Below are 18,711 nucleotides of genomic sequence, written 5' to 3' on the forward strand. Positions count from 1 at the left end.
GCATAGCCACAACCAGCTTTCCCTTTGTGGGCCCCAGTGTAGTTTGTTGTTATTCAGTCGTTCAGTTGTATCTTCATGAACCATAGCAGACAAGGTCCTTCTGTCTTCTACTGTCTCTTAAAGGCTATCCAAGTTCATGTTCATTGTTTCCAAGACACTCACTATCCATCTCTCAAACTACCATTCCTAACAATCACTAACCGTCCATTGTAAAAATTAAAATGAAATCTTAATAGTAAAATATTATGGGGGCAGCTGGGTAGCTCAGTGGATTGAGAGCTAGGCCTAGATACGGGAAGTCCTAGGTTCAAATCTAGCCTCAGACACTTCTCAGCTGTGTAACCCTGGGCAAGTCACTTGACTCCCATTGCCTAGCCCTTACCACTCTTCTGCCTTGGAGCCAATACACAGTATTGATTCCAAGACTGTTTGACAGAAGCAGCTGTTTGACAACTTCAGGCTCTGGACTTCCCCGTGCCAAAATTGCTACAAGCACCTTAGTTTGGCTTTCATTTTGGCTCCCCTATCCCTGAGATTGAAAGTAAAATCAGACCATGGAATCACATATTTCCTTTACCTCAGAAGCTAGTCACTTCTCTTCTATAGTATAGCAATTTTCTGTAGTCCTGGCTGCCGTTGGATAAGTGCTATATTGCTGCAATTGTCCTGCAGGCTTGTAGGATAATAATCACTTTAATTTGAGTCTTGCTAGTGATTCAAGGACCTGTTAATGGGTTTATTCTTTTTTACTCATAATTTTATGTACATAAGATTTAGAGATATTTTATTTTCCCCAGAATTTAATTTTTTCTTTTCTGTTTGGGTTTTTTTGTTTGTTTTCCTTTGGTTTTCTTCTGACAATTGATTCATAGACCCCATAACTCAATCAGGTATTCTGGGATGGTCCTGGTGTTGGTGAACACCTTCCTCAGGGGGGATTTAAAATTATCCTAAAAATTCAAGCTTTGAAATCTTTTGGAGAAATTTCAGCAAAAGAAACTTGCCAACACCCTGAATCAAGAAAGCTGATCTTTTGAGAAGTTACCATAAGGAAGCTTGAGGAAACCTCACACTGCATCAAAAAGATCCAGTGAACTTTGGGATATAATGAACTGGAACATGTCATTTATTCTGAATGTAAATTCTTATGCCAAAGGGGAATGCCCCCTAATCAGCTTTTTGTCACTGTATCTATCAATCATTGTTTTTGCTTTCTTTCTCTTTTATTTCCCTCTCATCCCCAAAATGTTATAATTTCCTCTTAGAAAGTGCAATATTCTATACACATCTAGTAAGAGAATCTTTAGAGGTATAAACTAGTTATTTGAAATAATTCATTGGGGAGACTAGGCATGTTAATCTCCCAAACCCCTTAATTAGGGAATCATGCTCTTCTCCCAATAGAATCACAGGGGGATTATGAAAATGGAATTATCCTCCCTTTGTTTTTTTTTTAACTTAGTCAGGAACTTGAAGATACTTTAGCATTGATTGCACAGAATTTCACACCCTCAGAGAAAGGAAGTTCACATCCTCAAAAACAGGAAATTGATCCCATAGGCACTTCCCCCAGGCAGTGTCAGACAAATTAAGGAACTGATTGGTTCCTGAGATGAGACATGGGATGTGAGAGAGCTAATGGGTGGAGAAAACTGCATATAAAAGGGACCCAGGGACTGCTCAGCCTCTTTTGCATGAGTGACTAGCTTGGGTTGGTGACACTCTGGCTAGAAACACTCTTCTGGGTTGGTGACACTCTTGCTGAAGGCTCACATTTCCATGGACTTCTGGCTGGATATTGGGACCTGAGGGAGCCTTTGTTGGTGGTGAGCTGGATTTCATTGGATCAGCACTTAGGGTAGACTAGGCAATTCTCCACTTCCTTCCTACATTTCCCTTTCTTTACTCTCTCTATTTTAATTAAACTAAATCTTTAAGCTACTAACAGCCTCATAGTTTTAATTGTAATTATTACAATTGGTGACCACCCTTTTTAACCCTTAAAATAGGTCAAAACAAATAAATCTCAGGTTTGCTGTCATGATAAAATATAATATATATATAAGCACTATATTCTAAGAAATCATTTAAGAAACTTTCTGAAATTATCCAAAGAAATTGATAACTTACAAATAATTCACAGAACCTTGAGATGGAAAATCTTAAAATTTAACTTTCTTTTTTTCCCCTTTTTAAATTTAGAATATTTTTCCATGATTCCATGATTCATGATTCCCCTCCCAGAGCTGACAAGCAGTTCCACTTGGTTATACATGTATCATTGTACAAAACCTATGTCTATGTTATTCATATTTGCACTATGCATATTGTGTTCTTTTAACATCAAAGCCCTAATCAAATCCCCATTGAAGCACATAATCAATTATATGTTTTTCTTCTGCATTTTGACCTCCCATAGTTCTTTTCTGGATGTGGATAACGTCTTTCTCATAAGTTCCTCTTGATTATCCTGGGTCTTTGCATTGCTGCTAGTAGAAAAGTCTTTTACATTTGATTGTGCTATAATGTATCAGCCTCTGTGTACAATGTTCTCCTGGTTCTGCTCCTTTCACTCTGCTTCAATTCCTGGAGGTCTGTTCCAGTTCACATGGAATTCTTCCAGTTCATTATTCCTTTCAGCACACTAATATCCCATCCCTATCAGATACCACAATTTATTTAGCTATTCCCAAATTGATGGACACCCCCTCGTTTTCCAATTTTTTGCCACCACAAAGAGCACAGCTATAAATATTTTTGTAAAAATTTAACTTTTAGAGGCACAATTCCAACAGTACAGTGACAAGAAAGAAATCCTGAAAGCTGCAAGAAAAAAGATAAATTTGACCAAGAAACATCAATCAAGATCAAAGCAGATTTCTCAAAGAAGACAAGAAATTAAATACATATATAAAATTAAAAAGTATGTATAGCATCATAAATCAAGAATTACATAACCAGAAGAACTAGGTATTCTGTTTGAAGGAAAAGAAGGACTTTGGGGAGTTTTCTCAATTTTATAAGGAAAGTTTTATTAAGGAAGATCATTCATTCTCTGTGCTCCATCCTCTGTTACATGCCTCCTGCACAATGACATTTCTCAGTGACTTCTCCAGGATCATACAGCTAGAAAGTGTCTCAGGCCAGATTTGAACATAGATCCTCCCAAGTCCAGGCCTGGCCCTCTATCCCCTGTGCTACCTAGTTATCCCTCCTTACCTTTTACTAGGACTCTTACAATAGCATGCTGCTCTGCTGGTTTCTAGTGGTTTTGGAATGGTGCTACCCAGCACTTTGCCTTCTTGTTATCTTATTGAGGTCTTCATCAGTTCAATTACTCACAGACCATCTCAACTTCACTGTGTTAGCTTGCTAGGACATGATGGTGTCAACATAGAAATCTAGAAGTTCCCAGTTTATTTAGTTGGGAGGTAGAAACCCCAGGTTTTGACCTTGTCAGAGAAGAGTTTTCCCCCTGAGGGAAGGTCCCACTTCACCAGACAATAGACATCCACTTCAGGTGGGAGGTAGACCCCATCTGAAGTCAAGTAGCTCTTTTGTCTCCAGAAGCCTTTCCCTGTACATCACACCCTCCTTACTGAGGATTGAACTTGGGACCTTCAGCTTGTGAGACTGACTCCCTACCTACTACACCAAAGCTGAAGTGGATGTCTATTGTCTGGTGAAGTGGGACCTTCCCTCAGGGGGGAAATTCTCCTGTGACAAGGTCAAAACCTGGGGTTTCTACCTCCCAACTAAATAAACTGGGGACTTCTAGATTTCCATGTTGACAATGGCTACAACCTTCTTCTTATAATGGAATACAGATAACTTTTTAGCTAAATGAAACATACTCAGATAACAAAAAACAGGCAGAATGCTCCTGGGCTAAAATTTCTATATCTGAAGAATCCCTTTTCCTTCTCATGAGGATGTTACTGTAAAAGCTTTAACTGTCTGCCTTTGCTTTCTAGTAAAGAAAATCCAATGAACCTCTGCCATCACAAGAATCTTTGTTAAGTGCTATGACCTAGAGTTAGAAAGACACTGTGAGGTCAGATGTAACTGCTACCATCTTGGGAGAGTGATTGGAAAAGGGAGTGACCATATCTCTTGACTTACCTGACTTCAAGTCTCAGCTAAAATCCCACCTTATATTGGAAGTCTTTCCCAATCCCTCTTAATAGTAGAACCTTCCTTCTGTTGATTATCTCCAATTTATCCTGGATATATTGTGTTTGTACATAGTTCTTTGCAAACTATCTCCCCATTAGACTGTCAATTCATTGTCCCCAGGGATTGTCTTTTAACTTTCTTTGTATTCCCTGTCCCCAATTTTTTTCTTGGCTGACTTTCTTCCAGAGGATTGAAATGGGAAGAGAGCAAATTGTGGCATACGTAAGGATGTAGAATTTTAGAACCTGTGCCAGTATCCTACATTATTCTTCTAATTCAGATTTATTGCTTGTTTTTGTTTTACCATTGAGTTAAAATGTAATGTTCTGCAATGTAGCTTTTTACTACTCATGTCAACAGGTTCCACTCAGCTTTCAGCAGAGTTTTGCTGTACATACCTATACAATTTACTCTCGTGTTCCTAGGTCTCTCTAATACCTATATATCTCTAATACTCTTTAATAATGTTGTAATGAAGCATTGAATTGTGACTGTTTCAGGAACTGTGGACTTTTATTTACTCCCTCTAATCCTCATTATAACCTGAGTCAAGCAGAAGAACAAAAAGGTAGAGAAACTGAAGACAGAGTAGACAGGTTCTGCAATTTGCTTGAGGCCTAGACAGAGTAAGAGCCCTTCTGTACTAAACACCTAGGGACATTGACTTCTTATTTCCATAGTCTCAGAATGTTATATCTGTCCACAGGAAAGATATTTATATTGGGGGTGGGAAGGATTTTATTTTCTCCTGGAATTCCAAGTGACCCCAAAGCCATGAAGCTCTGAATCTCCTGGGTCTCTAGAAAAGAATGAGGTTTCAAGGGAATTTTTAACATTAGGGAAAGAGATGGACCTAATACCCCAGGGCTTTGGTCTATGTAAATAATGTTCATGGTCATTAGTGGCCAAAACCAGACAAAAACTTAAAACTAAGGTTCCTGACCTTTACTTATCTTCAGTTGTTCTATGTGTTGTCATTGTAAAAACACTTCATCTTACATGAATTGATGCAAAATGAAGTGCGCAGAACTAGGAGACCATTGTACCCAGCCACACTAATGTTGTATGATGATCAACTATAAATAACTTAGCTATTCTCAGTAATACAATCATCCAAGACAATTCCAAAGGACTCATGATGAAAAATGCTCTCCATCCCCAGAGAAAAAACTAATGGAGTTGAAAAGCAAATCTAAGCATAATTTCCCTTTTATTTTTCTTGGGTTTTTAATCTGTGTCACAATATGACTAATATGGAAATATGTTTTATGTGATTGTGCAGGTGTAACCCATCGAAAATTACTTGCTGTCTCAGGGAGGAGAGAGGGGAAGGAAGGAGGGAGACAATTTGGAACTTAGAATTTCAAAATACAAATGTTAAAAATTGCCTTCATATCTTATTGGGGGAAATAAATATAAATATATTTTTTTAATTTCACCTTTTCAGCCCAAAGGCATTCCAAGAGTAGGTTGCTCAAGCTATAGCAATACTTCTCATGATTCTTCCCATTGTTGTTTGCAGAGGACATAGTAGAGAAAAGAATGGGAGTGGCAAGCCATTGGATTGTGTGCTCTGTCTTTCTGTCTGAACTGGAACTAAAAGATTCATAGACACTATTTTGCCTTAGGAATTCTATTGTGTTTTGTCCTGCAGGGGATTTCCAAAGAAGGCTGGCAGAACTGCTCGGATAGCCTCTGATGAAGAGATTCAAGGCACAAAGGATGCTGTCATTCAAGACCTAGAAAGGAAGCTCCGCTTCAAAGAGGACCTACTGAACAATGGACAGCCGGTACTTAATTATAAATGTGGGCCTTGGACTTCAAAGGGTCTTTTGGTTAGCTGCTTGGAAAACTGCTGCACCATTTCATTAAGCACATTTCTTCATATCCTTAGGGTTTGGTTTTATCTTTTGCCTTGAATCTCAGAGTTCTTAGTCTGAATTTGGGATGGGGGGAGAGACAAAAAGAAGGGGTGGGAGGCACTGGAATGGAATTATATTCCCTCCACAACTCTCACATACTCATCTGAACCATTGACCTCTTTGGGCTATGCAAAAGGAGAATTAAAATGGCAGGGAAGAGTCAGAAGTGAAAATGAGGAAAGATGGAAAGGGCAGGGATTCGGGCAAATTGAAATCAAGGGAGGGACTCTAAAGTGGTCTGTAGCTATCAGGAATATGTGTTAGAATTAAGGAAATCCTCTAAAAGGAGAACCACCCTCATTTCTCCCCAACCTTATAAACTGCTCCTACATATATTTTCTTTTTTTTAACACCTGTTGTTTTAAAATCAATCCTAAGTATTGGTTCCAAGGCAGAAGAGCAATAAGGGCTAGGCAATGGGGGTTAAGTGATTTGCCCAGGGCCACATAGCTAGGAAATGTCTGAGGCAACATTTGAACCCAGGACTTTCCATTTCTAGAACTGACTCTGTTATCCACTGAGCAACCTAGCTGCCCCCATGTATTTTCTATATAATAAATCTACTCATTGTTATAGGTTTTCTTCCTTCCCCCAAACCATTTCTCATTAGTTGTGTCAGTCCACAGCTATATGTTGACCCCGGAATTAGAAAGGATGAAACCAGTTTCTAAAAACAGAAGTTCCTCAGCTAACTTATTAGTTTGCTAAGCATCCAGACAAAAAGGGGGGGAAAAGCTAGAGAAAAATTAACTCTGATCTTTATGCCACAGAAAGGCCAAGTGAAGAAACTTGGGGTCGTGTAAGAAAGTACAAGATGTTTTCTCTGCTCCACTAGACAGAAATATTTCCTCCTCAACATTCACTGCTGAGCTTCCTTTTAGTATGTTAGAGATCTCTAAGGCAGTTGGGAAAATGCGACCTGAGAGTTAATTGCTTCCCAGGCGAAGAGAAATCCATGTTGGGCTTTTGTCTATTCTGAGCACCTTGAATCATTAACTGCTTAACTGGAAGAAGGAAAAGGGGCTCTTGGTATTATCTTGCCTAGTCGGTATCCTCTTTCAGAGTCAAAGAAATCGCCATTTCAAGCATATTTCCTAAGGATGTTTATTATCAGGGCACTAGAAAGGGAGAGCACTGAACCATACTATTGCCAAGGCAGAGGAAAGATATTTAATGTGGATTTCAATTGGGAGGGCATCCCAATTCTACTTCATGGAGAATAGAACCCAAATGAAAATCTGCCTGCAGAAGATTTCCAGAAAAGGAAAATATTGACTCCTTAAAATAAGTGCTTACATGTGTAAATGTCCATGATCTGGAAGCACTCCCTGGCTCTGTCAACTCAAAGCCCTTGAAATACTAAAACAAATACTTAATGTCAACTTCTTCAAGCTAGGTAGAGGCACCTTTCCAACTTTTTTTTAAAACATTCCATATGGAATATCTTTTGCTTAGAGCAAGTCTACAGGCTGTTTGTACTTATTAATTACATTTAAAATGCCTCCCAGTTTAGCAATGAATGGCATTCATAGGGTGCCCCATATATATTCATGTCTTTTAACTTAAAACAAATGAATCAGGGTTTCCCTATATGGAAGAAGATATTATCAAGAAAGATTTTTACCTAATGTTACATGTTATTCTCTCAGTTTTGGGATTCTTTTTTCCCCCTTTATGCAGGGAAGCAATTAAATCTTCTTGGGGCACAATAATAATACTGGCTAGAGGGGTTTAGCTAGGTGGCTCAGTGGATTGAGAACCACACTTAGAGACAGGAGGTTTTAGGTTCAAATCTGGCCTCAGACACTTCCTATCTATGTAACCCTGGGCAATTCACTTAACCCACATTGTCTGGCCCTTACCGTTCTTCTGCCTTAGAACCAATACGGATTTTTAAAAAATAAAATAAAAGTAAAAAACAGTGGCTAGAGAACTTAAAGGTTTTTTGCAAAGTACTTTATATTATCTCATTTGATACTCACAACTACTCTCTGATGGAGATGTCATTATTATCCCAATCCTGCAGATGAGAAAACTGAGGCTGGAGAGATTAAGTGATCTACCCAGAGTTACACAGCTAATGACTATTTGAGACAGGACTTGAACTTATGTATTCCTGACTCCAAATCTAGCACTGGGTCCATTATCTGCCTCAATGACACATTGACATGGGACCAAAAAATTAAAAATATAGCCAGTTTAATTTTAAAGCCTATTCCTTAATGAGCAGACTTCAGATTGATCTTTGTCATCTTGCTGTGAAATAATGATGGCAGACCTCAGATGCAAGTGGTGTGGCTATTTAGATAGGAAGCTCTGTGTGGTATTCAAGACTTACTGTTCAAGATATGGCAATTAATTTAGTCCAATTTTTTAATAAAATGAGAGAATCCAGTTGAGCACTGATATCCTCCATGTAAAATACCCTTTGCTATCCCTGCCAACCCCTACCTTTTCCTTTACACACACACATACACACCAAACATACATACAAACACTTCATTTGAAGCTGGATATTGTTGAAGCTTTGGGGCTGTTTTTAATTTGGTACATTCCTGGTTTCACTTCCTGGTTATAGCTGGGACCAGTACCAACCAATACGGGAAACATCACAAGAAAAGTCCTAGTTTTGTTAGTGTTCCCATCATGTTTTCTTAACCATAGAGCTTCCAATAAATTTTGAGTCTGTCTTCAGGAATTTCCAAATTTAGCTGGATTGAACCTTCAGACAGTAGAAATTTGGATGTGAATGATTAAGGGCATATTTCTGCACGATCTAGTATAGTATTCAGTTGGCCATCAGAATGATGTCTCCAGAATAAGCCTTTTACAACACGCAATGCTTAGAAAAGAAGAGAGGAACTCAGTGGCAGTACAGTGATTTGGCAAATCTTGTATAGCAATTGGCTGACAAAAGTAGGTCTGGTGTATTTCTGAAATGTTCATTTATAGAGGATCTCAGATAAACAGTAAGAAAGGACCTTCGATTCCCTCTAGTCCAACCTCCCCATTCTACACATTAAGAAACTAAAATGCACAAAGGTTAAATCATTTGCCCAAAGTCATACAGGCATTAAGCACAAGAGGTGGACTTTGAACATCCTCTACCTCCAATTGTGATCTTTTCCTTGTACCAGACTAAAAACTATGACCATTTTTCTTTGCCCAGTGATCAACCAGCCATTCTCCAAGTTGAAAAATGAGTAGTAGATGACATCTTGGAAAATGTCTTTTTTTTTTTTTAGGTCTGACTTTCTGTCCTAAAAACAACTCTAAGACAGACAGGTAAAAGCTAAGCAAACAGTTAAATGATTGCTTAGGGTCACACAGCTAGGAAGTATCTGAGGACAGATTTGAACCTAGGTCCTCTCAACTCCAGGTCTGGCATTCCATCCATTGAGCTACCTAGCTGCCCCCAAATGTCTTTTCAAAGTCCTGTTTAAACTGGTCTGCTCACACCAAAGAGTCTGTTGTTTATTCCACTCATGGTTAATAGAGGACAGCTCAAACACCATGAAATATAGGGAAATATAGGGAAAACCTTTCACATGTGAGAACCAAAAAGTAAAGTCAGCACCACTATTGACTAGTCTAAACATTCCCTCATAAAAGAGCCCCAGAAGTGCCATTGATGTTATTGAGGTCACGTGGAAAACTGTGAAAAATATTTATTGAAGACCTATTGATTGCCATGTGAATATCTGCATTCCCTTCAGCATTAAAGCTATAAACATCCCATGTGTTTTCCATACAAGTTTCTACCTCATGGCTTACTCACTCAACCTAATTTTGTTGTGTCCATTGGAAGTGGCTCTTAGAATTAATGACTTCATCACTCAACACAGGGTTATATCTTCACAAGTAGCAAGAAGGCACAATGGAACAATGGAAGCACAAGAGAGAAACCTGGAGCTTCTTCTCCTGTAGATGGATGAGGGTGGCAAGGAGGGAACCATAGCAGGATGCCTATTTTGTTCTCATTATTTTCATGCAACAGCATAATTTCTAATCTCATTCTGTTCTCTCTTTTCTCCATCTTGGCTCTTCTACTTTAGAGGTTAACATATGAGGAAAGAATGGCTCGCCGACTACTAGGTGCTGACAGTGCCACCGTCTTTAACATCCAGGAACCTGAAGAGGAACCTGTCTCACAGGTGCTGCATTGTTTTTGGCTTTCTGAGAAAATAGAAAAATCATTACTGTTTGACATTTTGAGTCAGTTCTTTGGGAACGGGGAAGACTCACAAAGGATTGAAACTATAAAGTTCCTGTATTAGAGTGGAAATCATCACATGCTTTTCCCCTCCTTCCTCCTTTCTCACAACTATCTTTTCTCCTTTCAAATATCTTTTTATTTAGCCCCTCCTTTTACTCAGTATGTTTCCCAGAGAGCAGAAGTACTCATATCTGTGAAACCTATAGATTAGGGAACTTTTAGAGATATTGCTTCAATCAATCCCTCAGTCGACAAGCATTTACTAAAAGTGGTACTGGGAATAATTCAAAAGGAGGAAAAAAAAACACAAAAATTATCCCTGCCTTCAAGGAGATTACATTCAAATGAAAATTTTTCATGTAAGTAAGGATCTATAACCTCCTTAATAAAATTGAGGAAATACCTTTAAAATGCACAGATTTGTACTTTTAAACTTGAAAATTGGGAATTCTATGTAGACAGGAGCTTCTCAAATGAAACAGTCACAGAGAGGCCTATGGTGGTATTTTAAGCTTTCCTCACTGAGGAAAACACTTCTTGAACCCATTGGAATTGCTCTATTATCTTTTAAATCTCATCTTCTGTTATCTGGGCTTTCCAAAAGTTGTCTCAAGCCAGAAGAATGCCTTTTAACACAAGTTTAAAGAGCCAAGTAAACTATTCTTTGGGAGGCCAAATAAATGAATTACTCCTCATGGCCTATTTAGACATTGGCAATGATGTCCAAAATTTGAAGGTTTTTTTTTTTTCCCTATTAAGCTAAATATTAAACCCAACAATTCTATTTAAAGAAATTGTTATTGTCCTCTACTTATATACCACTAGTCTTCACTTTGATTTTTTTTTTCTGCCATTACAGGAAATTGAGTCTCTTCATGCTTCTTCTATAGTGAATTCTCAGGATGGTCAAAAGGTTAACATTTTCATCTGTCTTCTTTTTCTTCTCCCTATATTCTTCTGGTGTCTTTTTCTCCCTCTGCCTTCTCCATGCAACTAGCCACCTTTCAGTACCACAAGTTAATTCTCAACAATATTACCAGTTTATATTTTAATATTATTTCAGATAAACAAAATTACTGCAATCCTAGACTCACTGCCATTAAGTTAGAAATTCTAATGTAATTCTATCCTCCTCCTCCTCTCACCAGCTGATGCTTGGTATCCAGTGTTGCCTCTTTTTACATCTGTTCTGCCTTTATTGTAAAAGGGTAATCATATTTTCTGGTGAAAATTGAGAGGACACAGACAAAGAAGCCAGTCAAATGTTTGTTTTAACAGATTTATTATCTCTTTTTGTACTTTTTCCTTGAATGCCTGAGTTGCTTTTTGCATGAGTAAACAAGCAAGGTTGGGTAACTCCCCAAAGAGTACAGACATCTCATAAAACAAGTATGTCTGAAACAAAGGACATAACAGCCCCCCACCCCAAGTATGTAGGCTGCTCCAAGGCTCAGAAAAATTCTTGTTCCACCATGTATGACCTCTGTACTACAGACATGACCTATTTAAGAGAGGAAAAGATCCAGGCCAGTTCTGAGGAACTTGGGACAAGAAATGCCCTCCACCTCCAGAGAAAGAACTATCAGAGTCAAAATGCAGATGAAAGCAGACAAATTTTTACTTATTTATTTGAGCATATGTTTTGGGGTTTTGGTTTTATAAGATTATTCACAAAAATGAACAATATGGGGACAAAATTAAATAAATAATACTAAGAGGGAAGAAGCCATGTTTCTAATAACTGGAGAAATATTTTTAAATTGATCACCTTGTTAATATTATCCTACACATTTAGAGAATGAGAAGACATAGTTTAACAAGTTAATAAGATGCCCACAAATGTCTTCCATTAATTTTAATTAGTTCACTTTTAAATCTAAACCTTGGTTGGCTTTTTAGTCTTTTTTAAAAAGAGGATGGAGAACAGTTCATGACAGAGATGGGGCGGAGAAGGTTAGAGGCAGAGCAGTAAGGCAGAAACTGACATGAGTGACAGACAAGGACATGGTACCATTTTCTTATCAATGCTTATGGTAACAGTCCTATGTAAGCTTACAGCTGTTGACCATATGTATTATTGTTCTTCTAGAGATGCACCACCCCAAATCTGCTTTCACCCTAAGGAAAGAAATCAGTTTTGTGTTGGATTTTATTTTTATGAACTGTTCAAAAATAGATGGCCTTGATTTTGTTGTTGTTGTATACTTGTTTTTTTTTTCTGAGAGAAAGAAAGAAAATAAAAAGAAACCAATCTTCATAGATTTTTTTTGGATGATTGGACTTGAAGACAATTTGAAATATCATATATACTCATTTCCAGATGTTCTTTGTTTTATAAGGAACTTTTCTTGGGCTCAGATTATGTTTTCCATCTTTGTGGGACCATTTTTTTCCACATGTAAAAAAACCCCAGCACCTTTTAAATACCTAATGGAATAGGACAATAGAGCTTGTGAGATACATTGGGCACGTGGGAAGGAACTGCTGGATGCTAACATGATCTCTCTTCACTTACTGTAGGAGTACAAAGTCTCTAGCTGTGAGCAAAGACTCATCAGTGAAATAGAGTACAGACTGGAGCGGTCTGCCCTGGATGATTCAGGTGATGAATTGCAACAAGGAGACGGGCCAATGGAGAATGGAGTAGCACCATACTTTGAGATGAAGCTGAAACATTACAAGATTTTTGAGGGCATGCCAGTGACATTCACATGCAGAGTGGCTGGGAATCCAAAGCCAAAGGTGAACTAGGATAATAGCTTTCTAAGAACAATATCTTCTTTTTCTTTTTTCTTTCTTTAAAACCCTGATCTTCTGTCTTAGAATCACTACACTGTGTTGGTTCCAAGGTAGAAGAGCTCTAAGGACTAGGCAATGGGGGTCAAGTGACTTGACCAGAGTCACACATCTAGAACGTGTTTGAGACCAGATTTGAACCCAGGAGCTCCCATCTCTAGACCTACCTCTCAATCTATTGAACCACCTAACCACCCCCAGAGCAATATCTTCATAACTGTGAAGAATTAGGACTCTCCTTTCCAACAGATAATACATGATGTAGATGGAGAGAGGGCAAAGAAGATGCAGGTATTCTAGAGATTCTTAAGAAAATACTTTCTTTTCTCAAACTCTTTCTTTTTTAAGTTTTCTTTCATTTCTCCTGATTATGTAAATTTGTAGTTAACTGGTCTTGAAAATGGGCACATGCTCTCAAACATGGAAGTGGAGGCTTTTACTCCTCTACAGAAAGTAATTTGGGGGAATATTTTAGGTAAAATTTGGCCTGCTAATGCAAGAGTTCTTAACCTGGAATCCATGAGCTTTTTTTTAAAAATTTCAATATAATTGGTTTTCAATGTAATTCTGTATATTATATTTTGTACATTTAAAAGGGGTTCACATAACTTCATTAAACTTTCAAACAGGTCTATGACACAAACAACGTTAAGAATCCCCATCTAACAAGTTGAATTTTCCTGTCTAGTTGTTCTCACTCACCATATTCCATTCAGTTAAGAAAGTGATTTTTTAAATGTTAAGTGGATAAAAGACTGCCCTCTACTGTCATCATTAAATATTCACCACCTCTTGTGGGTAATTTGGCCTCTGGAGGATGTAATTAGATCCTAAACACAAGGGTATTGCTATTTAGTGTAAAAATCATTTATCTAACTCTTTCACAAAACTCCTAGAGGTCTTTCATTTCTCTGTATACCAGCATCGAGGAGTCCTTTAACAATTAGTCTCCAACACTAGCTTTTTAGGAAATGAGGAAAAAACCAAGTTGAATCCATTGCTACCGGAACCTAAACAGATGATCACACAACCTCTACTCCATCTTTTATCCTGCCTAGGCCCCTACAAGCTTATGTTGGTTGTTGGGGTCTAGAAGTCTTAGAGGGTGCCATTAGCTTCCTTCTGGGAGAGAATCTCTTTGATTCAATAATGTTCTTCCTTTCTCTTTGGGTATCTCAGCAGTGGTTTGCTGGAGCCTTCTAGTAACAGGACACCTAAAGACCATTGTTAAATTTTCATGATGAGCATTTACACCTTGGGCATTTGACCATGAAAGGAACAAATTTGGGCTTGATTTGTTGTTGCTAGGTTTAAGAAAGTAATGGAAAGTGTAGGGAAGGTAGGTGGCTCAGGAGATTGAGAGCCATGCCTGGAAACAAGAGGTCCAAGGTTCAATTGTGACCTCAGATACTTCCTAATGTTGTGACCCTGGGCAAGTCACTTAACCCCCATTGCCTAGCCCTTAGTGTTCTTCTGCCTTGGAACCAATACATAATATTGATTCTAAGAGGGAAGGAAAGGTTTAAAAAAAGTAATAGAGAAGATGGTGGCAATGAATTTAAAAAGGCATAAGGGTACCTTTTCCTCCTGTCCCCAGTGTTTGGTTGTTAAACATTTACCAGCACACCTCAGTTTAAGACAGATGTGCATGCTATTTGTGTTCATTAATACCTTTCTCCTTCATTCATTAAAAAACTAGGTCAAGACAAATAATTAAATTATCCCAGTGTTAATGCTATAATAGTTAATGCCTTCCACTGGTAACGAAAGGCTGAGAGATAGTTATATTCTTTCTGACACGGTTATACAGTGTATGAAAAACACCATGGAGTAATGCAGAATGAATCTGCATCAGTGCTGGGATTCAAGTCCCACCCCTGATGTACTAATTGTGTGACTCTAGACAACTCACTTAACTTTTCAATCTTTAAGATTAAGTTGTAGAATGGTTGGTGATCTATATTAATAGAGGAATTACCCTCACCAGAAATTTGCTATACAGAGTAAAGCTTGAATCTGCTTCATATATTCCTTTCACAAAAAAGAATAATCAATTCTATCTTTCATTGTTGGCATCTTTTACTTCTGATTACTTACCCAAAAAGGCATGTCTAGAAATTATTGTCTATTGTTTTTACGTCACCTTCATTTTCAAATATATCTAGCGCCCCCTCCTCCTTTCCCCAAAAGGTGTGTAACTTAAAAAACAAAGTGAAAAAAAGAGCATTCCTCCAGAATTCTCCAACAGTTCCCTACTCATGATTCCCCACTTCCATGAAAAAGCAAGGGAGGTACATTTTTGAGAAGTATATTTTTAAATAATCAGATAATTAATATAAGCAAAGCACATGTCAAGTAACCTCAGGATGTTTGTGGATCATAGATGTGGAACACATCCAAAAATAGCCAGAATCAGAAACAGGAAAGAAGGAAAGAAAGAAAGAAAGAAAGAAAGAAAGAAAGAAAGAAAGAAAGAAAGAAAGAAAGAAAGAAAGAAAGAAAGAAAGAAAGAAAGAAAGAAAGAAAGAAAGAAAGAAAGAAAGAAAGAAAGAAAGAAAGAAAGAAAGAAAGAAAGAAAGAAAGAAAGGAAGAAAGGAAGAAAGGAAGGAAGAAAGGAAGAAAGGAAGAAAGGAAGAAAGGAAGAAAGAAGGAAGGAAAGAAGGAAGGAAGGAAGGAAAGAAGGAAAGGAAGAAGGAAGGAAGAAGGAAGGAAGGGAAGAAGGAAGGAAGGAAGGAAGGAAGGAAGGAAGGAAGGAAGGAAGGAAGGAAGGAGAGTTTTGCTGCCAATAGACTTTTCCATAAGAGTTGCTATTAATAATATAAATAGTTCTCTTGGTTCTGCTCCCTTTACTCTGTCTGAATTCATGCAGATTTTCTCTGAAATTGTCCCCTTCATCATTTCTTACACCATTATCATAATCATATATTAATATGCCATTATTTGTTCCTTTCCCCCCAATTTATAGGTATTCCCTTGATTTTCTATTCTCTGCCACCTCAGAAGAGCTATGATGAAATATTTTGGTATATATTGGTCCATTTCCTCTTTGTTTGACCTCTTTAAGATATAGACCTAGTAATGGTCTCACTGAGTCAAAAGGAATACACAGTCTAATAGTAAAGTTGGGGCCATAGTACTGAATTGCTTTGTGCTACTTTGATTCCAAAGTAATTTATTTAGGTAGGGGGAGAAACTTAAGAAATAGCTGATTGTGTTTATAAAATCATGCTCATTAAGGGGGTAACTGGGTGGCTCAGTGGATGGAGAACCAGGCCTAGAGACAGGAGGTCCTAGGTTTAAATCTGGCCTCAGACACTTCCCAGCTCTGTGACCCTGGGCAAGTCACTTAACCCCCATTGCCTAGCCCTTACTGCTCTTCTGCCTTGGCGCCAATACACACTATTGACTCCAAGATAGAAGATAAGGGTTTCTAAAAAAAAATGCTCATTAAGACTCATTATTTGTCAGAGGATATGAATAGATAGTTCTAAAAGGAAGAAATACAAATTATTATTTAGTACCTGGAAGAGTATTTAAAATAACTAATAATCAGATAAATTCAAATTAAAATAATTTTGAGAGATCACCAAATACCTAAATAAGTAAAACAATCTTTTAATTGGTATGTGATATGATATTCCTAAATCATAATCCATAAATCATAAACCATATCACCCCAGGATTCAATAAACTCTAATGGTGCACTATTACTTCAAAAAAGGGAAGTACAGGTGCCTCCATTTGGCATTTTCACACTTTTTACAACTTGGCTCAACCTCCCTTTCCAGCCTTATTATATACTATTCCGTATTAAACAACCTGTGATCCAACCAAATTGGTCTCCGTGCTATTTTTCACACATCACCTTTAATCTTGGTCTCCATGGTTTTGCATAAGCTGCTCCATACTCCCTCTTAAACTCTTCCTCTTAAAATCTCTAGTTTCTTTAGTTCAAAGCTCAATTAATGACTTAACAATAATTATATTTAAAATAATATTTAGCATTTAGAAATATTTTAAGGTTTGCAAAATGTTTTGCATATATTATCTTAGTGAGCTTTACAACAGCCCTGGGCATTAAATGCTGTTATTATCTCCATTTTGCAGATGAGGAAATTGAAGCAAAGAGCACTTACATGACTTGGCCAGAGTCATATAGCTAGTAAGAGTCCAAGTCAAGATTTGAACTCAGATCTTCCCAGTTCCAAATCCAATATTCTACTTTGCCACTTCTTTCACAGGAGGCTTTTCTTGATTCTCTAGATGCTAGTGCCTATCTAGCAACCCAACAAATTATCTTTTATTGATATTTGTATATACATATTTTTTATATTTGTTATTGTCATTTTTCAGTATTATCCAATACTTTCTGACCCCATTTGGGATTTTCTTGGGATTTCCTTTTCCAGCTCATTTTCCAAACTGAGGCTAATGGGGTTAAGTGACTTGCCCAGAGTCACACAACTAATAAGTGTCTGAATCCAGATTTGAACTAAAAAAGATGAGTCTTCCTGACTTCAGGCTCAACATTCTATTCACTGCTCCACCTAGTGCCCATATTTTTATATTCCTAAATGCATATGCTCTCTCCTTCAATAAAAAATCTTCAGTCAAGCTCATTTTCCCCCTCTACAAAATGTGGATAACAATAGCACCTACTTCATATGATCACTGTGAAAATCAAATAAGATAACATATATATGCATATATATAAAGTGCTTTGCAAACCTTAAAGTGCTATGTATCATATAAATATGATATTATGTTATATAAATACTACATGACACATGAAAATTCCAAAACATATAAATCATATTGATATAATTTTATGGAATAATTTAGATTATTATTAATAAATTATCACATAAATATATAATAAATTATTCTCTAAACTCCCTCTAGTTTAGTCATCTTTGACTTTAGTGTTACAAATTTGAGAGATTAGGATCATGATGGTCCCTTCATTCAAAAAAAATAAAAGGAAGTATTTAGATTTAGGTTTCAAACATTTAAAGATGATGTTTGAACCCAAGGTCCCACAGCTAGTTAACAGTGTGAAGCCAGATCTGACCTCAGGAAGATGAGACTTCCTGACTCCAGGCCTGGCATTCTTTCCACTGCGCCACCTACCCACCCATAGTTTTATGAGGTTTTAATTTTCTTTTTCCTATTTGAATTGCTTTCTTGTTGATGATTACTTAAGCCTAAGATTTTATAAAAGGTTAAAAACAAACCTTACATGTTCCAAAATTTGTGTCCTATGTGAAAAAGTAAATGAAACAGACACAGGATTGTCCCAATATTAACTTCATATAAACTAGATAAACATGTAGGACAACCCCAAAACGAAAGTCAGTGAGGGATACTAAACTGACAGTATGTTTGTGAATAAACATTTATATTTTTTTGTCTGTATGTGATGGAGGGGAAGTGATTTCTTTTGGAAGGAAATAGGGTGAGTGACCAAAAACAGAGATCCCAGGATGAGGTGACGAAGATGAAGTAAAGAGGAGGCATTTAATGTGAAAGATAATGAGTTTTGGACTTAGATAAGAAATAAAGGTTATGCTTCCATTAAAGATGGCACATAATTTTGATTAA

At 37.3% G+C, this 18,711-nt stretch overlaps 1 protein-coding gene across 9 annotated transcripts in view; it reads left to right on the forward strand.

Annotated features, from left to right (window-relative positions):
* PALLD (palladin, cytoskeletal associated protein) overlaps nucleotides 1–18,711 on the forward strand; it is a 490,519-nt gene that overhangs the window by 438,131 nt on the left and 33,677 nt on the right. For 8 of the 9 annotated variants that reach the window (XM_007496142.3, XM_007496140.3, XM_056802873.1 and 5 more), the window contains 4 exons: nucleotides 5,831–5,966; nucleotides 10,154–10,252; nucleotides 11,174–11,227; nucleotides 12,835–13,056. In XM_007496142.3, coding sequence (XP_007496204.1) covers nucleotides 5,831–5,966; nucleotides 10,154–10,252; nucleotides 11,174–11,227; nucleotides 12,835–13,056 — 511 coding nt within the window. The remainder of the gene's footprint in view (nucleotides 1–5,830; nucleotides 5,967–10,153; nucleotides 10,253–11,173; nucleotides 11,228–12,834; nucleotides 13,057–18,711) is intronic. The other variant, XM_001365702.4, reaches the window with a different exon arrangement.

The sequence above is a fragment of the Monodelphis domestica genome, chromosome 6 (assembly GCF_027887165.1).
Source record: "Monodelphis domestica isolate mMonDom1 chromosome 6, mMonDom1.pri, whole genome shotgun sequence".
Taxonomy (NCBI): Eukaryota; Metazoa; Chordata; class Mammalia; order Didelphimorphia; family Didelphidae; genus Monodelphis; species Monodelphis domestica.